Source organism: Myxine glutinosa, chromosome 1 (genome assembly GCF_964187855.1).
Source record: "Myxine glutinosa chromosome 1, kmMyxGlut1.1, whole genome shotgun sequence".
Lineage (NCBI taxonomy): Eukaryota > Metazoa > Chordata > Myxini > Myxiniformes > Myxinidae > Myxine > Myxine glutinosa.
Window position 1 is genome coordinate 363,653,756 of NC_136261.1, and position 26,941 is coordinate 363,680,696.

Sequence of the window (26,941 nt, forward strand, 5' to 3'; positions counted from 1 at the left end):
CATTTAAATTCATGGCAAGTCCATTGGCTAACTTGGTTCAAAATCTAAAAGAGTTTCCATGTCTTTCAGAGTATTTTTCAGACAAAGATTTACTAACACAAAAGGGAATTTATCCCTATGACTATATGGACTCATTTGAGCGATTCAATGAAACAACTTCCTTCAAAAGAACATTTCTATAATAAATTAAATAATAGTCATATATCTGATAAAGATTATGTACACGCACAAAATGTTTGGGAAAAATATAACATCAAGAATCTTGGTGAGTATCACGATTTGTATCTCAAAACTGATGTGCTTTTGTTGGCTGATGTGTTTGAGGCTTTCAGAACAATCTGTCATTCTGGATATGGATTGGATCCTGCTCACTATTACACTGCTCCTGGATTGGCTTGGAGTGCTATGTTAAAGATGACTAAGCAAGAGTTGGATCTTATAACAGATGTTGATATGCTCTTGATGATTGAGAAGGCAAAGAGAGGAGGAATTTCACAAGTCTGTTCAAAGAGATATGCCAAAGCAAATAAGTACATTCCAAATTATGATCCATCAGTAGAGAGCTCCTACTTGATGTATTATGATGCGAATAACTTGTATGGGTGGGCAATGTCTCAAGCACTTCCTTATGGTGGTTTGACATGGGTTAAAGAGAAACATCATAAGAAAGTTCTACAAAATCTCTGTATATCAACACAAAAAGAATTGGATGAAACAAAGAAGGGATATTATTTTGAGGTCGATTTGAAATATCCAGAGGAACTCCATAACCTACACAAAGATCTCCCGTTTGCTTGTGAAAAGGAAAGTCCAAAGAAGGAGCGGTTAAGTGATTATCAACAATCATTTAATGTAAAGGGTAAAGCGTCAGAGAAGCTTCTAACAACACTATACAACAAGAAAAATTATGTGCTCCATCAAAGAAATTTGAGACAATGTCTTTCAAAGGGTCTCCGTGTTGAAAAGATACATAGGATTCTCAAGTTTAATCAGTCATTGGTTGAAAGAGTACATTGATTTTAACACACAACGCAGGATTGAATCAAAGAATGATTTTGAGAAAGACTTTTATAAGTTAATGAATAACGCTGTATTTGGAAAAACGATGGAGAATGTTAGAAAGAGACAAAACATTCGTCTATCAACATCATGGAAACAAGCATCAAAATTGATCAACAGACCAAGCTTCTCGAGAGTAGAAGTTTTTACGGAAAACTTTTGTGCGATACATTTGATGAGAGAAAGCGTTGAGATGGACAAACCTATTTACAGTGGTACCTCAATACTTGATTTATCAAAGTCCTTGATGTATGATTACTTTTACAATAACTTGAGGAAGAAATATCAAAATGATGTTAATCTACTTTATATGGATACAGATAGTTTTATTTTGAAAATTAATACAGATGATGTTTATTCAGACATGAAAAAGGACATTAATATCTATGATACTAGTAATTACAGTCCAGAGAGCGAGTTGTTCTCTTCTAAAAATAAAAAGGTGATTGGAAAGTTCAAGGATGAATTAGGAGGATATGTTATGAGTGAATTTGTGGGATTGAGGTCAAAGGCCTATGCTTATAAATACATTGTGAATAACGTTGAAAAGGCTGATAAGAAGTTAAAAGGTGTAAAGAAAAATGTTATTAAAGAAACAATAAACTTTAAGGATTATTATAACTGTTTAACAACAAAGAAAGAAGAGTTTAGAAAGATTAATGGAATAAGAAGTTATAAACATCAATTATATTCAGAAGAGGTGAATAAGAAAGCATTGGGGGCTTTTGATGATAAGGTTTATTTTAGAAAATGGAATTGATAGTCTCCCTTATGGTTATAAATGTTAAGATATATATAAGTGATAAGATAATGGGGTTAGGGATTTTAAGGGGCTACCGCCCGTCTATCAACATCATGGAATGACCATTATGCCTTTTTATGAATATATAAATGATAGAACCAAGTATCAACCAGACTAAAGAGTGGAGGTGTAATCAACCTTGGTATATAAATGGAAAACAAAATGAATGTAAAAAATATCAAATAAGTCTTATTGAAAAGGCAACTGGTATAAAAGTTCACAAAACAAATAAGAGAATTAATTTAAATACCGGTGAGTTGGATGAGATGGTGAAGAGAGTGGTAAGAGAACTAAATTATTTCCCACACAAACAAGTATTTGTAGGATCATTGTTTGAGTGGTCTACTAGATGATCTGCCAGTGTATAAGGACCTGTGTGCTCAGTGTCAATAGTATAAGAGCCAGAAGGATCATAGGTTCATAAGGCTAGAAGGATCATAAGGCGAGAAGGATCATAGGTTCATAAGGGTAGAAGGATCATAAGTTCATAAGGGTATATGTCAGGAGGTTCATAAGGGTAGAAGGATCATAGGTTCATAAGGCTAGAAGGATCATAGGTCCATAAGGGTAAATGTTCGGAGGTTCATAAGGGGGTGAGAGGGAGCAAATATTCGTAGGATCATTGTTTGAGTGGTCCAATGAACAACATTGAGGATAAGAGTAGGTGCTATAGCTAGTATGTCAAAAGGCCAAAAGGTTTGTAAAGATCAGGGTGGCAGAAATAGAGGTGTTAAGGGGAAATGAGGGTGAGAGGAAAATTAACATGTAAGTGAATGGAGAAATGAGGGTGGTCCAGGAACAACATTTATTCCCTACGTGCAGGCAATACTTACTTTGTTTGTAGTAACTAGATCTCAGCCTCCAGTAAACAAGTGAAAGCACGACTGTCAGATTTTGAACGGTCAACACATGCGGAAATAAAATTTCTTATGCCAAAAATTGGTTTTCTAGTACATTCTTGAATGATTCAGAACAAAAATGAAATTTTGGCAACAGAATATAATAAAATAAACTCCAATGATAAAACTCATCTGGAACAGTTATGAATGTATTTAAAAAATCCAACATTTTTTATTTATATAAAAACGTTTAACGAATAAAAACAGTGCATGCAATAATTAAGCTCAAAAGGCTAAAATTACAGCGCCATCTATAATATCGCATTCAGATAAGAGTGCTACTTAACAACAGGCTCCTCGCTGGTCTGCTTGAGGCACGAGTATTGGAAGTGAACGGACACGAACATTATTATATTAAGCGTATATGGATGCTGTTGTATCCAGCAATTACCTGAAACGTACTTGATGGTAACGTCAACGGTTTAATCCAAAAACTCAACACAGCACAGCATGCCCATTCAGCCTCCAAAAACCCCGTCTTTCCCTAGCTCCTCCCACTCTCCAAAACCAACCGTCACTTCCATTTCCCAAACATATGAACGACAACATGTGAATTCCAAACATAAATTACATGTGAATTATAACACGTGAATTCCAAACAAAACAGATGTGAATCACAACTGTTGTCCACAGATGTGATATTATCCACAACTATTCTACTTTAATCACTATTTCAATAATCCTTCATATTGTGCCAGTGAAGTAATCCCCTTGTAACACGAATATTTCTTTTTTTTTGAGACCGTCCCGCGACCCTCAGGAACACCCTCGCGAACCTCATTTGGGTTGCGACCATGGGTTTGGGAACCACTGATGCAATGGATGCAGTTTCTTGGACTGAGAACCCCCTTTTTATTTCCATCCACATACACCATGATCCACATCCATACATCACATCCACATCACACATCCATCCATACTCAAGAAACCCATCCCTTCCTCCACACACAGGATTAATAGATTAACTCCCCACACACAACTCAATTATTTAATAAAAAACAAGCGTTTTTTAATAACGTTTTAAAAACAAGCATTTTAAAAACAAGCACCTCCGGCGCCCGGCAATACCGCAGTGCAGCTTATAGACATAGAGAGTGCATTGGGAGGGAGAGGTGTACAATTAAATCGATTGATTAATTGCATAATTAAAATCAATAAAAGATTGTCATAAAATATTTTCTTAATCAATTGGCTAATAGCATAACTAAACCAACGAGTGCTTCATCGGAAGATGTATCTTTTAGAAATTTAATTAAATAAGTCATAAATAAAAAATTAAATAATTCATTGAATATAATCAATAAATAATTAATCAATGAAATGATTAATCAATAAATCAAAAACATCCTTCATGGCCACATCACCTGGTCACTGTCATGTCCAAATGTTAGCTTCCTAGCTCAAAAGGTGCCTGAGATATTGCCCAGATGAGAAAGAAAATAAATGATTAATAATTAAAATAAATAAATAATAATCATTAAAAAATTAAATTTTTAATCAATTCGGTCACAGAACACATAAACCACCACCATTTCATCAGAATCTGTAAATTTAAAATATAAAAAAAATTTGGGCATTAATCGAATAATTTTATAATTAATCGATTAATTGATTAATTAATAAATCAAAAATAGCCTTTGCAGCCAAAGCACCTGTTCATTGGCATGTCCAAATATCAGCTTCCCAACTCAAAAGGTGCCCGAGATAATGGCCAGAAGAGAAAGTAAATTTAATTAATTAAATAAGTACTTAATTAATCGCTAATAATTCAATAACTCCTCAATTAATTGATTAATCAAAAAACAAAAAATACCTTTTTTCACAAAGGACTTGCTCACTATTGTGCTGAAATTTCAGCTTCCAAGCTCAAAGGATGGCTGAGATATCGCCCAGACAAACAAGAAAGAAAACAAGTACAGATAAATTCAAAGTACACCACCCCCATCTATATAATAATAGCGTAAGGACTCGACTTTGTTATCCCTTTTACGCCGCACCCAATGACCCGATGCCCATGGCACTAATGGATTTACGATCTACGAACCGCGCTCTTTGTTTATCACGTACTGCCATACTCGAAAAATCTGAATGAGCCGACGTTGGGGCCCAAAAGCATCCGATTAACTGCCGATACGACGCCATCTTACGACGCCATCTTACGACGCCATCTTATTGGCGTCTGCTGGGTGAAGGCGAAGCAAGCCATCCGCTGATTGGACAGTCGGAGGCGACAGCAAGCCGTCCACTGAGTGGACAATCCCGGAGTGGTGCTATGCCGATTCCTATTACGAATCCATTCAATTTTCAAAAGTATATCGCAGCGTTGTCATTTAAGTAGATTGCAATAAATACGTTGTTCATATACGCACTCTTCATTCTCATCTTTCTTCCTAACTCTCACTCGGACAAGCAAATCCCCTATGCCATCCATAATGGTACACTCTATCCATACACCACATCCTCCCTTCCGTGGATGTTCCACGGGTTTCGGCTAGTCTATATAATAATAGCGTAAGGACTCGACTTTGTTATCCCTTTTACGCCGCACCCAGTGACCCGATGCCCACGGCACTAATGGATTTACGATCTACGAACCGCGCTCTTTGTTCATCACGTACAGATACTCGAAAAATCTGAATTAGCCGACGTTGGGGCCCAAAAGCATCCGATTAACTGCCGATACGACGCCATCTTACGACGCCATCTTATTGGCGTCTGCTGGGTGAAGGCGAAGCAAGCCGTCCGCTGATTGGACAGTCGAAGGCGACAGCAAGCCATCCACTGAGTGGACAATCCCAGAGTGGTGCTATGCCGATTCCTATTACGAATCCATTCATTTTTCAAAAGTATATCGTAGCGTTGTCATTTAAGTAGATTGCAATAAATACGTTGTTCATATACATACTCTTCATTCTCATCTTTCTTCCTAACTCTTACTCGGACAAGCAAATCCCCTATGCCATCCATAATGGTACACTCTATCCATACACCACATCCTCCCTTCCGTGGATGTTCCACGGGTTTCGGCTAGTGCCAAATAATTAAATATCCCACAGCGCGGCATTGCCGAGGGCAATACCGCAGTGCAGCTCAGAGGCTGCATTGGGAGAGGTGTACACTAATTGATTGATTAATTGTATAATTAAAATCAATAAATGATTATCACAAAATATTTTCTAAATCAATTGGCTAATAGCATAACTAAACCACTAGTGCTTCATCCGAAGATGTATCTTTTAGAAATGTAATTAAATAACTCATTAATAAAAAAATAAATAATTAATTGATTAATCAATAAATAATTAATCGATTAATCAATAAATTAATTAATCGATTAAATGATTAATCAATAAATCAAAAATATCCTTGATAGCCACATCACTTGGTCACTGTCATGTCCAAATATTAGCTTCCCAGCTCAAAAGGTGCCTGAGATATTGGCCAAATGAGAAAGAAAATAAATCCCACAGCGTGGCAATAAATGATTTTATTGCAATTGATTTTATTGATTTTATTGCAGCGCGGCAATAAAAATAAATGATTAATAATGAAAATAAATAAATAATAATCATGAAAAAATTAAATTAATCAATTCGGTCACAGAACACATAAACCACCACCATTTCATCAGAATCTGTAACTGATTTTTTTTTTTTTTTTTTGGTATTTAATCGAATAATTAATCAATTAATTGATTAATCAATAAATCAAAAATATCCTTGATAGCCACATCACTTGGTCACTCATGTCCAAATATTAGCTTCCGAGCTCAAAAGGTGCCTGAGATATTGGCCAAATGAGAAAGAAAATAAATAAATGATTAATAATGAAAATAAATAAATAATAATCATAAAAAAATTAAATTATTAATCAATTCGGTCAGAGAACACATAAACCACCACCATTTCATCAGAATCTGTAACTAAAAAAAAGAAAAAAAGTAGTCATTAATCGAATAATTAAATAATTAATCGATTAATTGATTAATTAATAAATCAAAAATAGCCTTTGCAGCCAAATCACCTGGTCATTGGCATGTCCAAATATCAGCTTCCTAACTCAAAAGGTGCCTGAGTTAATGGTCAGAAGAGAAAGGAAATTTGATTAATTAAATAAGTACTTAATTAATCGCTAATAATTAAATAACTCCTCAATTAATTGATTATTCAAAAAACAAAAAATACCGTTTTTGACAAAGGACTTGCTCACTACTGTGCCGAAATCTCAGCTTCCCAGCTCAAAGGATGGCTGAGATATCGTCCGGACAAACAAACAAACAAACAAGAAAACAAGAAAACAAACAAACAACGAGAGTGAAAACTGAGTACTCCCTTTCAGCGTGCGTCACTGCCAAGCCCCATTCGATGCCCGGCAATGACGTTATGCAGCGCCTGGAGATGGCATAGGAAAGGTGCGGTGTACAATAATGTGCACACCTGATAGGAGAGATGAGCACGTTGCCTGGCCAACATCTTAGCTCGCTCTGGTGACAGTCTCAAAAATCAGTCTTTATATACCTTCATGATTTGAATAGGTGGGAGGAGGAAGAAAAGATACATGTAAACCCATCCCCCACAGGTCACGTAAGCAAAACCATTCATTCCCATAGGTGGGAGGCACACGTCATCCCCCTTGAATTGTATCACCCACTGAGTTAATTTGACCTCCGCTGTAAAGGAAAGATATGCAGATTGTAAAACAAAGAGCAGAGTAAAAGTTGCATTTCAAGTTAATTAGCTTTCAAAAGCTAACAATGGTCAATTTAACCTCTCGAGGAGTCACAGAGAATGTGCAAACATTGCAATCATTTTCAAGAATGCAGAACATTGTACATTCAGATTAGACAAGCAAATCTTGGTGCCAATCAGAGTCAGAGTTTTTCTATCAATCCCCTGCGCTTGCATGTAATATTATACAGATGAATCCAACACCGGAAAAACTCAATTTCAACACCATGTCTCAAAGCACCATATTGGTTCACGAGTTATCAAGTGACCACTATATTCGGCATGTGCGTGCGTCTGTCTGAGTGCGTGCGTGCGTCCCCGCAGCATAATTACCCGATATCATCCGATCTTGATGAAACTTGGGTGGGAGGTTGATATCATGATCTAGTTGTGTCCTGCCCAGTGTCCGTATTGCGCCCATTGTGGGTGGAGCCACACCCAAAAAAGATGTCTTTTTCGGGGGTAATAAAGTTCAAGCTACATCTTCTCCGAGGCGTTTGGTGGAATCCGATAGGGGTTTCGATATTTGGTTTGGGCAATGTCATGTGTCTAGCCCCACGGAGCTCGATTTTTCATTTTTATTTTTTTTCATTTCCCTTTTCACCGAATTTTCGGTATTGTGTAGCTAACTAACCTCATAACTGATTATACATTATTTTCTATCTCATTTCAAGGTCAGTAACCTTCGTTTTGAAATTTCCGGGCCTGGCCTGTCCGGGCCTGTTCCGGTTATAGTCCGTCCTTTGTCATTGAATACCGCTCGCTCGTGAACCATCGTCGTCTCCTGACTTGTATATAACTATATCACCCTTATTCACAAAGAAATAATTCCAGTACCTTTATTAAAACTACACCAAATTGATTTACCATCGTTTGGTTTTGTAGCAACCATGACAGGAGGTGGTCTAACATTGCCTAAATAAGAGTTACACTTTCCCTAACAAAGAAATTTGGTCAGGGTGCCTGCAATAATTCACCTACTCTCTCTCTCTCTCCTCACAAAACACCGTAAAATAATTATTTTGCTTATAATTCCTCCGACTATAGGGGATTGTGAAGGGTGGTGGAGTGGGGTGAGGGGTGTGGGACGGTCATGAGTATTGTTAGCTAGGGTGACGGTTGAAGGCGGATTGTGGGGGAAAGTGGAGTGTGGGGAAGGGGTGTGGCATTGATGCTTGATGGGAGATTGTGAGGGGATGGTGGAGGGGAGGGGAAAGAGGGGGGGTGTGGGTTGGTTGTGGGTATTGTTAGCTAGGGTGACTGATGTTGTTTTTTAATGGAAAATTGAGATGCCTCAAAAACCAAGGACACCGAAGTTGAACAGAAATCAGCAAGATAAATTAGTACCGAAGGAAATCAGCAAGAAATCCAAGTCAAAGTAGTTGTGTCAGCAGAAAAATGTGTTGCACGCTTGGAACAAGATCGCTCATAGGGTCGCCTGTAGGGCAGGTACTCTGCTGGTAATATTAATAAAACAACAAAATAAAACATTTACCTCCACAAGATTGAGCCTTATAGTTAGGCAGTTAAGAGGAAGCATCGTTCATTTTTTCAGGAAAGCACCAAATTTGGCACAGATGTAGTAGTATGGACCGATACAATTGTTCTCCTGAGGGGCGCCCAAAAATTCAGAAAATTCAAAAAATCCAAAAAAATGTCCTGGATGCCGTGAAAAAGGGGAGAAAACGGGTATTGATTCGAACTGTAGATTCTGATATTGTGGTCTTGGCAATAGCACACTACTTTACCTACCAGTCGCACAGTGTGGAGGAACTCTGGATTTCCATTGGCACTGGTAAAAGCTACCGCTACCTTGCCATCCATAAAATTGCCACCGGCCTTGGCCGCAGGAAGTCCGAGTCTAGAAAGATATGTTGCCATCCTCTATGACCGGACTACCGAGATAAAGACGGTGAATGACATGCGCCGACACTTGTTCACGAAGAAGGCAAGAACAATTGATCACATTCCCCCAACAGCAGACGCCTTCAAACAACACCTAAAACATGCATGTTTTCAGGCTGGACATGTATGGAGTCAGGCACTTGTGTCCTACCCAGAACTTCCATCACCAGCTGATTGGGACTGGATGAAAACAGGGACTTCTTGGACACCAATTTGGACCACAATACCACTGATACAGGAGGCATGTTCAGAACTTACAAGTTGCCATTGTAAGTCGGCCTGTAAAGGAAACTGTAAATGCTCCAGGGCAAATCTGCCCTGCACATCACTGTGTGACTGCGATGGACAGTGCTTGTAGTACTACGCGTCTGTGTGAGAGCCTCCACCTTTCAAGTGCCCACAATATTTTAAGTTAAAACTGCAACTGTGTGTAACTTTGATTAATTAATACCATTCCATTGTTATCAGAGACCAATAAAACAATGTGTATCACTTGGAATTGAAATTTTACCTAAAATACTATGAGAGATTCAAGGAAAATGGAAACACCATGGCGGCCATCTTGAAATTAAAGATGATGGATGCCAATCTTTATGCAATTGATCCCATTGGATTCAGAGACCATGAAAACATGGGGTAAGACACTGGAACTGTGGTGTTATCGCTCATAATATAGAAGTTATTGAGGGAAATAGGTCACAGAGGGCGGTCATGTTGAAATTCAATATGGCGGCCACCAGGGGGTTCTGAATTTTTGGGTGCCCCTCAGGAAAACAATTGTATAGGTCCATACTACATCTGTGCCAAATTTGGTGCTTTCCTGAAAAAATGAACGATACGCCCTATTTTTCGGTCTTAACTGCCTAAGTATTATGCCAAGTTCATAAAGACGGAGGTTCAAACCTGCACAGGTTGGGAATGAGTCAGCACTCCTTGGAACCTCAAAATACTCCCATTCAATGTTGTGATATCGATTGTATTGGCAGTCGGACTGAACGATCAACTCTTATTGAAGAGTTTTAGGAGAAACTGTCAAAAAGAAAAAACAACAATTATTAGTCATGTAGTTATTTGGGTCTGTATAAAACAATATGTATTTAATTGGTTTGAACATAACTTACCTCTTTTGTTGTGGTGAGGATTGAAAATCATCTCCAAAGTCAGGTAGTTCAAAAGACATTCTCTCAATGTAGAAATGGGTTGTGAATAAAACTGGAGTATCCTTTTAAAGGAGAGTTAGGGTGGGGTAAATTGATGATGCTACAGAGTTAGAACAAAGGAGTGTTCGTGAATTTGAGGTTGTCTCTCCGAGGAAGGGATTTTTGTGTGTGTGTGTGTGTGTGTGTGTGTGTGTGTGTGTGTGTGTGTGTGTGTGTGTGTGTGTGTGTGTGTGTGTGTGTGTACAAGATCGAGGCTCGCCTAAGAGCTAACATTAATCACATAAAAACAAACTGACACATACAACATATGATAAAGGGAGCAGGAGACAAGATGGGGAGAGAGAGGAAAGCACACAAGTACAGCAGTAGATAAAAGGGACATCGGGAGATCTGTGGGAGGGAGAGGGCTTGGGGGGGAGGAGGAATGGGAAGGGGGCGAGGGGTGGGGGGTGGGGGGTGGGGGGCGGGGGGTGGGAGAGGTAAAAAAAATAAAAACACAGACACTGCTAGGACTTCCAGGAAAGAAGTCGGCATTTCAAAAACGTGGATCTGGGGTGAATTACCTGGGGTAGAAAAGATCAAGGTTTTGGATGGGGGAAGATAAGAGATGGTGGTGAACAGCTGTTTTAAAGGCTTGGAGGGAGGATTGGGATTGAAGAGAGTTCGGGAGATTGTTGCAGAGGCAGGAAATTTAAAAAAAAAAACATTTAATTTTAAAATTTTCACGTGAAAAAGCTGAATGCCTCAACTCTGTGTTTGCCTCAAAATCTTGTGTCCCAAAATCTTGTGTCTTGTGTCACACGAAAGGTGTCACCCTCTAAGGTGACATTTCCGCATGCGGCTGGAAATTGTATTATATGTGCGGCCAGCAGCATTACATCATAAAAACATGATGTGCAGCTGGAAAATTGCTAGGTGTGGCCGGCTATTCACACGACATTTTCTGTAGTACTTTTTTGTATTTGCGGCAATGGCAATGACCCTCGGCTATTTGGGGTCGCCATTAGCGCATCCATTATTTACTTACCATACACTGTAGGTGTGTTAATTTATCCTACCCAGAAAAAGTAGTGTGCTGCAGGCGTGCTGTTTGTCTTCCGTGCCATGGCGCGGCCATCTTCTTGCACTTTGCTACTTGCTAGCGTCATCCTGTGGTATTTTTTCAAATTATTATTGCTCATGATCATGGCCTCTAAGCGGAATGCAAGTGACGATAGCGAATCCAGTGTGAAGAGATAGTCAAAATGGAGTTATTGGACTGGACGTACTGGCTAGAGGCGAGATCGCGGAATCAGTGAGGATAGACGTTATGGTGTAAATGAGTCCGCTGTACACTGCATAAGGCAGAATGAAGCAAGTGCTCCTAAAAGTGCAAATGTGTAGTTCATAACGTGCGATCTAAATGAAACGTGGGGAAAAAAAATGGGAAAAGCATTGAATCTGTGAACTGAACACCAAACACAAATTAAATTTCCCCTGAGTGGCCCCGTCATACGGGCCTCGTACAACACTAAGGGCTTGTATGACCATTTAACACAAATGTCTGGTGGTGAAGGAGCTACTACAGATTCCAGTACCAATGCCTTCCTTGCCAGTAAGGGCTAGCTTGAAAGAAAAAAAAAATACAATAAAATTGAATCGGCACAGCCTTCATAACGTCAAGTTGGTAGGGGAAATCGGCATAGTATGTGATGTCTATTCAATTCTGTAATATGCTTATCACCTCATCCGCTAGGCGAAAAGGGGTAATTGTGTGTGTGTGTTTTTCGGCGTGTCTGCATAGCATGTCACGTACAATATGTGCATCAGCCACAAACGTGCATGTGCACCTGTATTTGTGCATGTCCTCGACGGGTTAGAGTCAGCAAAACCCATAAAGCCATGGGCGCCTCTCCCTCCCCCCCAACCAAAGGTTAAAGTCAGCAAAACCCATAAAGCCATGGGCGCCTCTCCCTCCCCCCAACCAGAGCTGCCCTATTCAGCACGGTACTGGATCTCACAGAGTTTGGTTCCCTGCAGGCAGAACATGGCTAAAAGGGAGTCACCATTCACCCCAGGAATCAATTTTATGGTTTTCACGCTCAGCATGATGGGGTCGGAAAAACCCAGCAATCTGCCAGGCCAGAGCGCATCCCAGACGATCCACGTGACTTTGGGCACCATGTGCACGGTCTACTGCCTCATAAAAGTTGCCGTGCATCCAGAAGCTACCGGCATTCCTTGATTCAACCTCGGTCTCCCACATCCTCTACTCTTTTTTAACCACGTCATAGGTTTATTCAGTACTGTAACATGTTTAATATTGTTACGTTTGTGGGGGTAAACGAAGAAATACCTTAAGTTTAGCATGCTCCGAGCACCTTAAGAAAGTTTAGCAGAATGTGTAGATTAGCATGCTCAGAGTGTTTCGAAGAGGAAGAAGCAATCTCGATGTATCTAAGTAGTGTCAAATGACTGGGTAAGTGTTTAGGTGTCTCCACATGGAGGAGAGGAGTTGTGCTATCTAGGTAGGGTCTGCAAGGTTAAATACTCTGTGTAAATGCTTCTTGTAATTTTTCCTAATGTTCTTATAAAACTCAGCCAGCCAGGCAAATAACTCGATTCGCTCACCACGCCGCCAAGGCTAACCAACACCCAGCACATTTGCCGATCGTGCCAGTCAGGCCCCGTCTCACGGCCTTCGATGTCATCCGAACATTCCCGAACAGAGATTGGACGCCGCCCCCCAACGACTCATGAGGGAGACCACACCCCGGCCTTCGTGATTGGTGGAGGCTCGATGGGATGATTGAGTAGAGCTTGGTGATTGGACAGAGTGTGACGTCAGCATGTAACATTCAAGAGCTGAAGGAAAGAGAAGCTATCTTGCATGCACTTTCTCTGTTCTGGCTTGGTCGCGGGCGGTGGCGCATCTTTGGCTCGTGTGCGCTTGTGGAAAGAGACTGAACAAGAGAGGTTCGGGGCAGTCGGCAGCGCTAGAAGGATCTCACGTTGGGACGTCGAGGAGTGCGATTCCGTGCCATTTTGTGTTTCCCATGCGGTGGTTTGTAGGCGATGACCAGCAAGTCTTACCAGCCATTTGGGGACGCAAAGCTAAGTGCCGGCTGGCTTGAAACGAAACATCATTTATTTTTTACTTTACTTTCCCCTTGTTTGTATACGAGTCAGAATGGAGATGTCTCAATTAGGAATTTTACTTTTTATCTCACCTTTCATTGTTACTTGCATTTACTTTCATTAAATCGGTTATTGTTGCATCTTAGCTTTTTGTCTTGTTTCGTTTCTTCATTTGTGGGTTCGGATAACCCCTGCGTGTTTCCGATTAGATAAGGCTCAGGCCTTCCTGTGCGCACCAAAGGTAATCCCACCAAGGTTCGGAGTATGCCTCGGAGTTTAAGCTTGTTTCGGTCATTCGTCCTTTTGGGGTCTTAACCCGGGAACACGACAACATGTTGAAGGGTAAACCTCACGAGCCACCACACAGATTATGTAATGACAAGCTGGCCAACATTGTAAGAAATTATTTCATATAACGCAACAGCGGTGGCGACTAATGGCCAATAATGACAACCAGAAATTCATGGGGCCAGCAAAAGTTTGAGGGAAATTTTTTTACTTAACATTTACCTCTTTCTATCCTTTTTAAAAACCTATTGGGCATCTTAACATTAAGCCACCACTGTGTGGCAGCTATAATATGGATGCTTTTCTATTTCAGAAAGGAAAAGAAACATGCCACCTCCAGAAAAAAAAAGCGAGAACTTGAAGAAAACTGAAAATTCAATCCTCTTTGGGACGAAGAATTTTTCCTCTTTGGGAAGAAGATTTTTTTTTTGTCATTGAAAAAAAAAAAATCAGAAATGTGTTTGGCTAATCTGTGAAAAACTCTCAACAGTGTTGAAACGAAGCAACCTGAGTGAACATTTTCTTACGAAACATGCGAATCCGAAACGTGTGCATTACAACGAAAAATACCCAAAAGACACAGAAGCGAGAAAGGTCAAACTTGCTATGATGAAGCAAGCTTGTCAGAAAGCCAGCAATGTGTTTTCACAGCACCTCAGAAATGATTAAGGTGAAAAGACCCTGATGGCTTCGATCAAGATTAGTTGGAAATTGATTCAGGCAAAGAAACCTTATTTTGACTTCATTAAACAAGGAATGTACCTCGATAATCATAGACAGTTGCCAATGAAAAAGAACAAAGGATTATTCCAAAAGTAAGGAATATACCGCTTTCTGCAGACACAGCAACTCGATGAGTGACATCTTGTGTGGGTGATGTGAATGACCAAATGACTAACTTCCGAAAAGAAGTTTCTGTTTTAAGTTTCGTGACTGAGGAAAGTACTGACCATGAGTGACATTCCGCAATGTTGTATTTTTATTCGTGCAATAAGTGAGTGCGATGAACTGATTAAAGATTTGCTTTATCATGAACTGGTTTAAAAAAAAGAAAAAAACTGGATCACAAACACCCCTGGGAGTTAACCAAATCCACCGTGGTTGGATTTGTTGAAATCCGTTAATCCGTTCTCAAGTTATAACACGACTCCTTTTATAATATTAAATCAGTATTCTTAAAAGTGGTCATGGGAGACGTCATTAGTTGTGAACTAATGTTGTGAATGTCATTCGTGGTCATGCCCAGACACACCAGCAATTCAAGCTATTGCTTGAGGAATATGACATGCATTATGGTGACTTGGTATATCACACAGCAGTTCACTGGCTCTCGAAAGGTGAAGTGCTCAATCACTTTTATGATTTGCTGAATCCCATTATTGACTTTTATGACTTGCTGAAGCTGCCCTGAAGAAAATGACCACAAATCTATGGGTTGAAAAGCAGGCTTTCTTGGCTGACATTACGGCACAATTAAATATACTGCCAGGACAATTTTAGGCAAAGGATACAGTTATTTGTGACTTGTAATTCTCGATTACTGCATTTATCAGTAAACTGAGGCTATTTGAACACCACCTAAAGCAGCCAAAACCTACTTTGACACACTTTGAAAGACTGGGCAAAATTACCTGGCAGCTGACATGTAAACAAGTACGCAAAGTGCTTGCAACAACTGCAGTCAGAATTCGCTGATCAGTTTTCGGAGCTCCAAAGGAAAAACATTTTTTGTTCTCCTTCGTTTCAAACCCTGGTGTGGGTTTCCCTTTTTGTACTTTGTTTCAAACCCTTTTTGTACTTTGAGTAGGTGTGGTCCAATCCTCAACCCCGTGGGCGACCTCACCTCAGCCTGGCTTATGTAGGTGGGGCGAGTACAAGGGAGGCCTTACCCGGCCCCGCATACAGGTGGGGCGACCACTCGGGATCAGTCACCGGGCGGCCCCACCTCGCCCCGTGTTTAAAATAAAGTATATAAAAGGCTCTATATAAGATACATGTTTCCATGTCAAAATAGATTTGAAATTTAAATTAAAAATGGACATGCTTCTTTTTTATGTTAAGCCTGGTGTTGGCTTCGTGGTTCGGGTGCCGGCTTGGGATCCTAGTATCCTGTGTTTAAATCCTGGTGGATCGCTGAATTAACGCTAGGTGGGTTGACTCAGCCTGTCATCCTTCCGAGGCCGGCAAATTGAGTACTAGTTCTCACTGGTAATTCCTTGTGTGTCACAAGAGGCGACTAACAGGGTTGGTGGCAGGAAGGGCATTCGGCCATAAAACATTGCTTCAAAAAGGGGACCACGATGCCCGAAAAAGGCCAACCCCTGCTCTGCGGGGAAAAATGGCCTCTAAAGGCGGGTCTTTGTTTCAAACCCATTTCTACTGGAAGCAAACAAGCTCAGCGCAACGACAAAGCAAATCAGACTGGACAAAATCACAGACTGGTCAAACAAGTGCAACATGTCTTTCAATCCTGACAAATCTCACACTCTTACTATGTCTCTCCGAAAATATCGACTGGACAACCCTCCCATCTACTTTCTCAACAATCCTCTCCAAGAAGTTCTGTCGCTCAAGCTTTTGGGTCTCACTATCTGCCATGATCTTTCTTGGGAAAACCACATTTCCAAGCTGGCCTCCAAAGCCAGTCGCCAACTGGGCATCCTCCGTCGTGCGAAGTCCTTCCTCGGCACACCTGAGCTCCTCACCACATACAAGGCTTTCATCCGCAGCTCAATGGAATACTGTTCTCCCCTATGGGCCGGTGCTCCTGCCTCACACCTAGCTCGGCTTCACGCTGTTGAAACCAAAGCTTTCCAAATCATTGGAATCTCCCGTGATGAAGCTATCTCCGATGGCCTTTCACTCACTCACCGCAGACAGGTAGGTGGTCTTTCTGTCTTCTACCGACTCCTCTACGGCCTTTCTCCCCCAGCTCTCTCTGTGCGTTGTCCCCCAAATATTCCTACAGGTTGCACAAGATCTGCCAGCAACCCTCTGATGGTTAAACTGCCGAAATCTCGGCTCTCGACTCACCTTCACTCTTTCATTCCTCTTTTCTCCCGCCTCTGAAACAAACTCCCACACTCCCTTCAATCCCACTCCTCCATCCAGGTCTTTAAAACAGCTGTTCACCACCATCTCTTATCTTTCCCCATCCAAAGCCTTGATCTTTTCTACCCCCACTAATTCACCCCAGATCCACCTTGTTTGAAATTCCAACTTCTTTCCTGGAAGTCCCGGCAGTGTCCATATGTTTTATGCCTCTCCCACCCCCCCACCCCCGCCCCTTCCCATGCCAACCCCCCAAAGCCCTCTCCCTCCCACAGATCTCTCGATGTCCCTGCTCTCAGATGTTGTGTTTGTGTTCCTCCCCCTCTCACCCCATCTTGTCTACCGCTCCCCATATTATATGTTTTATGTGTCGGTTTGTCTTTTTGTGTGATTAATGTTAGCTCTTTCACGAGCCTCGACCTTGTATACAAAAAAAGAAAAAAAGAAAAGAAAAAAAAAAGACATGCACAAATGGAGCTTTTGGACTCGCAGAGCAATGACATCTTGAAAACGCACACATCAAACCATAGTCAGTTAGATTTCTGGAAAAACGTGCACCAAGAAACGAAGCGAGCAGCTTTCATTGTGCTTTCGATGTTTGAATCAACCTACTGCTGCGAGCAGACGTTCAGTGTGCTCACCTTTGTGAAGAAAAAGTACCGTTCAAAACAAACAAATACTCACACAGTGGAACTTGTGAAGGCAGCAGTTACCAAATTTGAGCCAAGTTTCACCAAAATTAGACTGTATCCAAGCTCAAGCCTCACATTAGTCTTAGAAAGCTTTTCATTTGCACTTCTGAATGTATCACCAAGTTTCATATTGCTGAATGCCATTTGTTTTTAAATAGCCTGACACTAGCTAAATGAACATTTCATCCTACATTTCTGAATTTACAATTTAGTCCTGTATTTCTGAATGCGTAAATTTATGTTGTATTATTTTTTAAATAAATTGTACTTGTACACCTGTGGCATATTGACCTCTGCCACCAAAGGTGGATGGAGGTTATGTTTTCACCCCTGTCTGTCCGTTTGTTTGTTTGTGAACAAAATATCTCAAAGTTGTGGACGGATTCGGAAGAAATTTGGCAGAGATGTAGCGTATGTGACAAGGACTAAACGATTAGATTTTGGTGAAGATCCAGATTCGGATCCGGCTAGTAGAATGTTTTAAGTGATTCTTCACCATTGGGAGATGGGGCCAAAAACGATACATAGCAGGATATCTCAAAATGTTGTGGACGGATTTGGACAAAACGTAGTGGCGCGGTTGGGTGGCTCTCACGGTTGTCCGACAAGGACGATTCGATTTTGGTGAAGATCTGAATATGGATTCGGATATGAGAATTATTTAATTTTTTTTAAGTGATTCTTCACCATTGGGAGATGGGGCTAAAACCAACATATAGCAGATATCTCAAAAGTTATGGATGGAATTGGACGAAACTTGTTGGACAGGTTGTGTATGTGATAAGGAAGAATAGATTCAATTTTGGTGAAGATCCGGATCCGGATACAGCTAGTAGTATTTATTAAGCGATTCTTCACCATTGAGTGATATGGCCAACCAGGCGGAGGTATGTATGCTCTCTACTGAGTGCCATTGCAGTAATATAGCGTGCGGCCGATCGCTACTTATCAGTAAAGTGGCCGACTTGTATAAAAATGTTGAGGAGCCCTGCTCTAAGCCGATAGGAGGCTCCCACCGTCATGGAATGTGTGCCCTTTAGAGGCCTAGAACAGTTACCTATACACCGCCCAAATAAATGTGCATCAGAAGAACATCTTGCATGCTTGGAACAAGATCGCCCGTAGAGCAGGTACTCTACCAGATAATTCCTCAGAAAGGCTAAAAATTCCAAACAAATTCTGCCGACATATCTGAGAAAAAAAAATTAAGCGCCGACAATATATATATATATATATATATATATATATATACAGTATATATATATATATATATATATGTTCAAAACACACCTGGTCACAAGTGTGCCGCACTGACCGGGTCCTCAGTCGAGGTCCTCAGCATCATCCCGTTTCGGCCCTTCAACCTCGATACTGTCAGCTAAGGTGGGCCAGCAGGGGCACGTACACATCCACATGCAGCAACTGCATCTGGATGCGTACATACCCCCACCCCCAGCCAGTGCGAACAACAACAACAAACACCAACACCAACACCACATCCACAATCCACAGCACCAAACAAACATGGTGGAACACTCAAACACCCACCTTTATACCCTTCACCACTCACCAACAAAACACACCAGATCATTCACACACACCCATACATACAGAACACCAACCAAACAACCACCTACACTTACATCATACACCACTCAACACACAAAAGCACACACTCATGCAAAAATTAATTCATGCAAAAACACACACCCTCACCCACTCACTCATATACACAAAATAAGAAGTAATAATGATAACAAAAACAAGGAAAAAAAAGCAAAAAAAAAAAAAAAAAAGCAAAAAAAAAAAAAACACACAAACATTTATATATCAGAAATATAGATATATCATATATATATATATCAGACACTATTAGTATAAAACTAGACATTTGAGCTTTAGGGAAAAAAAGTTTTCCTTAGAAAGGCTAGAAATTCCAAACAATATTGAGGCAACACCCCCTTCCCAGATACTCCCCCAAGAAAGGAACGTCTCTCCCACGCCCGCCTCATCCCCCAACCACCCTTTGAAAACCCTGCGACGATCTCGCTACGAATCCCAAAAGCTCCGTTCGTCAAAACTGCGCTCACGCAGTCACTGTGTAACTTACCCATCAGAAGGGCGGTCCGTCCTCGTCAACTCCAAGGTCTTGTCAGAGCTCGAGTCGAACAAATCCATTTTTGCATCGCTCGGAGTCGGACTGAATATTCTACTCCAAGCATCCGGCAAGAGCTGAAAGCGCTGGGAGGCCCCATAAGTGTTCACCACACGGCCTTGAGTGCGGAGGGTCATTGTGGTAACGGGAAAAGGACGCACGCATGGGCGGCCAGACGAAGACCGTGTTATCACATACAAAATCTCCTCAACCGCCCACGACTCCTTCTCCTTCGCATTTCCCTTTCCCTTTCCCTTTCCCTTTCCTGGAAGTCACTTCTGTTCTGCTCTGGATTGGTCAAAGAACCAACGACGCTATTCGAACAAGTTTTCTCGCTTTTGATTGGCCGACAGTCATATATCGCGCCTCAGTATATTATAACTATTTTTGCTTCCTATACTTCAAACTATCATCATAATTTCGTTCTAAAATGTAAGCATATTAATCGCTAATAATGGCATGTTGGAAAAATAGCAAACAACTGTTGCTCTCTATAGCTACCTACTCTGTCGTGGTCAACAAACAGAGGACAAAAACCGAACTGACGAGCGACAATGTAGTTTTGATGCCTGCAAATTAAGACAACCCTTGGTCGGTTTATAGCATGCATTACGATTATCAAGGACCCCAGCGAGCACGGGAGAGAAGGATCTGAACAAAAAGGGGAACAAGTAAATAAAAAGGGGGAACAAATTTCACGTGACAATTGCACAGCTTGTACTCCACCGCTGCTTTTGAGAGGGGGTCGGTTGCATTGCATACCGCATACGGCGTGCATTCTCCAACGATTCATACATCTGCGTCCGAGTCTGACCAACGTGGGATTGAAAGGGGTTCTGCATTGCGGAGCACGCCGTCCTACATTCACCAGTATGAATATAAAACGGGGGCACCCCGCCCAAATTAGTAAATATATAATTAAACAAATATCAATGTTTCATCAAGCCGAACTCTTTACAACTAAAAGGAAAATAAATGAGACAAAATGTCCGATTTAAATACGGAATGCAGGCGTGGATGTTTCATCAATGCTAATTATACATTACAGCTTATAAATTCTTGAAATCCCGGAACAAGCGATTTATACCCCTTGTGCATTTCCTGCATTATACCCTCAAGGTAGGGATCGAATTGGGATTCCGTTTGTCTTTTCCCCATACTGTACTTTTTTTTTTTAATGTATATATATATATAATACATTCGACACTCCTTTTCACCTGTACATGATTAATACCTGGGGTTCCATTTGCCTGAATCACCCGGTCGAACATAGATTTATGCGCAGCGTGGATTAAAGGCCTTGTTTGTCTGAGTTGTTAAATGTGATGTCAACTCAATGGATTCAAACGATTTTATAAAAAATATAATAATAGCATAATTACTCCCGCTAGGGAGTAATGCACTCGATCGTGTCCGTCCGTGTGTGTGTGTGTGTGTTCGTATGTGTTCGTTCGTAGAAGACGGAAAGCCCACCAACCTGCCTGCGGTGAGTGAGTGAAAGGCCCTCGGAGATAGCTTCATCGCGGGAGATTACAATGATTCTGAACGCTTTGGTTTCAACAGCGTGAAGACGAGCTAGGTGTGAGGATTGACGTTGAGGGTCGAACGGAAAATTTAATGAACCATTAATGGAAACCAAAGCATGATGAACAAAAACCTAAACTTGATGTTGGAAGACGATTAACTTGATTATAAAGACTATTAACTTGATGTAAGAAGACGCTTAACTTGATGTCGAAATACCATTAACTTGATGTATAAAGACTATTAACTTGATGGAGGAAGACTATTAACTTGATGTATAAAGACTATTAACTTGATGTAGGAAGACTATTAACTTGATGTATAAAGACTATTAACTTGATGTATAAAGACTATAAACTTGATGTATAAAGACTATTAACTTGATGTATAAAGACTATTAACTTGATGTTTAAAGACTATAAACTTGATGTATAAAGACTATTAACTTGATGTATAAAGACTATAAACTTGATGTAGGAAGACTATTAACTTGATGTAGGAAGACTATTAACTTGATGTAGGAAGACTATTAACTTGATGTAGGAAGACTATTAACTTGATGTAGGAAGACTATTAACTTGATGTAGGAAGACTATTAACTTGATGTAGGAAGACTATTAACTTGATGTATAAAGACTATTAACTTGATGTATAAAGACTATTAACTTGATGTAGGAAGACTATTCACATGGTGGATTATTAACTTGATGCACAAAGACCATTCACATGGTGGATAAAGACTATTAACTTGATGAAGGAAAGACAATAAACTTGATGTAAAAAGACTATTCACTTGGTGTATAAAGACTATTAACTTGATGGATAAAGACTATAAACTTGATGTTGGAAGACTATTAACTTGATGTATAAAGACGTTTAATTTGATGTAGAAAGACTATTCACATGGTGGATAAAGACTATTAACTTGATGTTGGAAGACTATTAACTTGATGTATAAAGACGATTAACTTGATGTAGAAAGACTATTCACATGGTGGATAAAGACTATTAACTTGATGTTCGAAGACTATTAACTTGATGTATAAAGACGATTAACTTGATGTAGAAAGACTATTCACATGGTGGATAAAGACGATTAACTTGATGTAGAAAGACTATTCACATGGTGAATAAAGACTATTAACTTGAAGAAGGAAAGACTATAAACTTGATGTAAAAAGACGATTCACTTGGTGTATAAAGACTATTAACTTGATGGATAAAGACTATAAACTTGGTGTTGGAAGACTATTAACTTGATGTATAAAGACGATTACCTTGATGTATAAAGACTATAAACTTGATGGAAAAGACTATTAACTTGATGTATAAAGACGATTAACTTGATTATAAAGACTATTAACTTGATGTAAGAAGACGCTTAACTTGATGTCGAAATACCATTAACTTGATGTATAAAGACTATTAACTTGATGTAGGAAGACTATCAACTTGATGTAGAAAGACTATTCACATGGTGGATAAAGACGATTAACTTGATGTAGAAAGACTATTCACATGGTGAATAAAGACTATTAACTTGAAGAAGGAAAGACTATAAACTTGATGTATAAAGACTATTAACTTGATGGATAAAGACTATAAACTTGATGTTGGAAGACTATTAACTTGATGTATAAAGACGATTACCTTGATGTATAAAGACTATAAACTTGATGTATAAAGACTATTAACTTGATGTATAAAGACGATTACCTTGATTTATAAAGACTATTAACTTGATGTATAAAGACTATTAACTTGATGTATAAAGACTATTAACTTGATGTATAAAGATTATTAACTTTATGTATAAAGACTATTAACTTGATGTATAAAGACTATTAACTTGATGTATAAAGACGATTAACTTGATGTAGGAAGACTGTTAACTTGATGTCGAAAGACTATTCACATGGTGGATGAAGACTATTAACTTGATGCAGGAAAGACTATTAACTTGATGTATAAATACTATTCACTTGGTGTATGAAGACTAGTAAGTTGATAAAGGAAGACTATTAACTTGATGTATAAAGACTATTAACTTGATGTATAAAGACTATTAACTTGATGTATAAAGACTATTAACTTGATGTATAAAGACGATTACCTTGATTTATAAAGACTATTAACTTGATGTATAAAGACTATTAACTTGATGTATAAAGACTATTAACTTGATGTATAAAGACTATTAACTTGATGTATAAAGACTATTAACTTGATGGAGGAAGACTATTAACTTGATGTATAAAGACTATTAACTTGATGTAGGAAGACTATTAACTTGATGTATAAAGACTATTAACTTGATGTATAAAGACTATAAACTTGATGTATAAAGACTATTAACTTGATGTATAAAGACTATTAACTTGATGTTTAAAGACTATAAACTTGATGTATAAAGACTATTAACTTGATGTATAAAGACTATAAACTTGATGTAGGAAGACTATTAACTTGATGTAGGAAGACTATTAACTTGATGTAGGAAGACTATTAACTTGATGTAGGAAGACTATTAACTTGATGTAGGAAGACTATTAACTTGATGTAGGAAGACTATTAACTTGATGTATAAAGACTATTAACTTGATGTATAAAGACTATTAACTTGATGTAGGAAGACTATTCACATGGTGGATTATTAACTTGATGCACAAAGACCATTCACATGGTGGATAAAGACTATTAACTTGATGAAGGAAAGACAATAAACTTGATGTAAAAAGACTATTCACTTGGTGTATAAAGACTATTAACTTGATGGATAAAGACTATAAATTTGATGTTGGAAGACTATTAACTTGATGTATAAAGACGTTTAATTTGATGTAGAAAGACTATTCACATGGTGGATAAAGACTATTAACTTGATGTTGGAAGACTATTAACTTGATGTATAAAGACGATTAACTTGATGTAGAAAGACTATTCACATGGTGGATAAAGACTATTAACTTGATGTTCGAAGACTATTAACTTGATGTATAAAGACGATTAACTTGATGTAGAAAGACTATTCACATGGTGGATAAAGACGATTAACTTGATGTAGAAAGACTATTCACATGGTGAATAAAGACTATTAACTTGAAGAAGGAAAGACTATAAACTTGATGTAAAAAGACGATTCACTTGGTGTATAAAGACTATTAACTTGATGGATAAAGACTATAAACTTGGTGTTGGAAGACTATTAACTTGATGTATAAAGACGATTACCTTGATGTATAAAGACTATAAACTTGATGGAAAAGACTATTAACTTGATGTATAAAGACGATTAACTTGATTATAAAGACTATTAACTTGATGTAAGAAGACGCTTAACTTGATGTCGAAATACCATTAACTTGATGTATAAAGACTATTAACTTGATGTAGGAAGACTATCAACTTGATGTAGAAAGACTATTCACATGGTGGATAAAGACGATTAACTTGATGTAGAAAGACTATTCACATGGTGAATAAAGACTATTAACTTGAAGAAGGAAAGACTATAAACTTGATGTATAAAGACTATTAACTTGATGGATAAAGACTATAAACTTGATGTTGGAAGACTATTAACTTGATGTATAAAGACGATTACCTTGATGTATAAAGACGATTACCTTGATGTATAAAGACTATAAACTTGATGTATAAAGACTATTAACTTGATGTATAAAGACGATTACCTTGATTTATAAAGACTATTAACTTGATGTATAAAGACTATTAACTTGATGTATAAAGACTATTAACTTGATGTATAAAGATTATTAACTTTATGTATAAAGACTATTAACTTGATGTATAAAGACTATTAACTTGATGTATAAAGACGATTAACTTGATGTAGGAAGACTGTTAACTTGATGTCGAAAGACTATTCACATGGTGGATGAAGACTATTAACTTGATGCAGGAAAGACTATTAACTTGATGTATAAATACTATTCACTTGGTGTATGAAGACTATTAAGTTGATAAAGGAAGACTATTAACTTGATGTATAAAGACTATTAACTTGATGTATAAAGACTATTAACTTGATGTATAAAGACTATTAACTTGATGTATAAAGACGATTACCTTGATTTATAAAGACTATTAACTTGATGTATAAAGACTATTAACTTGATGTATAAAGACTATTAACTTGATGTATAAAGACTATTAACTTGATGTATAAAGACTATTAACTTGATGTATAAAGACTATTAACTTGATGTATAAAGACTATTAACTTGATGTATAAAGACGATTAACTTGATGTAGGAAGACTGTTAACTTGATGTCGAAAGACTATTCACATGGTGGATGAAGACTATTAACTTGATGCAGGAAAGACTATTAACTTGATGTATAAATACTATTCACTTGGTGTATGAAGACTATTAAGTTGATAAAGGAAGACTATTAACTTGATGTATAAAGACTATTAACTTGATGTATAAAGACTATTAACTTGATGTATAAAGACGACTAACTTGATGTAGGAAGACTGTTAACTTGATGTCGAAAGACTATTCACATGGTGGATGAAGACTATTAACTTGATGCAGGAAAGACTATTAACTTGATGTATAAATACTATTCACTTGGTGTATGAAGACTATTAAGTTGATAAAGGAAGACTATTAACTTGATGGATAAAGACAATCCACTTGAAGTTGGAAGACTTAAATTGATGTATAAAGACGATTAACTTGATGTATAAAGACGATTAACTTGATGGATAAAGACTATTAACTTGATGTATAAAAACTATTAACTTGATGTATAAAGACGACTAACTTGATGTAGGAAGACTGTTAACTTGATGTCGAAAGACTATTCACATGGTGGATGAAGACTATTAACTTGATGCAGGAAAGACTATTAACTTGATGTATAAATACTATTCACTTGGTGTATGAAGACTATTAAGTTGATAAAGGAAGACTATTAACTTGATGGATAAAGACAATCCACTTGAAGTTGGAAGACTATTAAATTGATGTATAAAGACGATTAACTTGATGTATAAAGACGATTACCTTGATGTATAAAGACTATAAACTTGATGGAAAAGACTATTAACTTGATGTATAAAGACGATTAACTTGATTATAAAGACTATTAACTTGATGTAAGAAGACGCTTAACTTGATGTCGAAATACCATTAACTTGATGTATAAAGACTATTAACTTGATGTAGGAAGACTATCAACTTGATGTAGAAAGACTATTCACATGGTGGATAAAGACGATTAACTTGATGTAGAAAGACTATTCACATGGTGAATAAAGACTATTAACTTGAAGAAGGAAAGACTATAAACTTGATGTATAAAGACTATTAACTTGATGGATAAAGACTATAAACTTGATGTTGGAAGACTATTAACTTGATGTATAAAGACGATTACCTTGATGTATAAAGACTATAAACTTGATGTATAAAGACTATTAACTTGATGTATAAAGACGATTACCTTGATTTATAAAGACTATTAACTTGATTTATAAAGACTATTAACTTGATGTATAAAGACTATTAACTTGATGTATAAAGACTATTA

The 26,941-nt window shown here is 38.4% G+C and overlaps 2 protein-coding genes across 4 annotated transcripts in view; one reads left to right on the plus strand and one right to left on the minus strand.

Annotated features, from left to right (window-relative positions):
- The window catches only part of LOC144888153 (uncharacterized), a gene marked incomplete at its 3' end in the record, with an annotated part of 131,072 nt that extends 110,922 nt beyond the window's left edge, over positions 1 to 20,150 (minus strand). The window contains 1 exon segment of the mRNA XM_078769996.1: positions 19,811 to 20,150. Coding sequence (XP_078626122.1) covers positions 19,811 to 19,992 — 182 coding nt within the window.
- Positions 20,151 to 20,899: 749 nt separating this feature from the next.
- The window catches only part of LOC137414295 (uncharacterized), a 40,434-nt gene continuing 34,392 nt past the window's right edge, over positions 20,900 to 26,941 (plus strand). Inside the window, exon 1 of one of the 3 annotated variants that reach the window (XM_068099790.2) lies at positions 20,900 to 20,974. The gene's annotated coding sequence lies outside the window, so the exon portion shown is untranslated. Of the gene's footprint in view, positions 20,975 to 21,144; positions 21,342 to 26,941 lie in introns of those variants that run through there. The other 2 variants (XM_068099802.2, XM_068099796.2) reach the window with 2 other exon arrangements.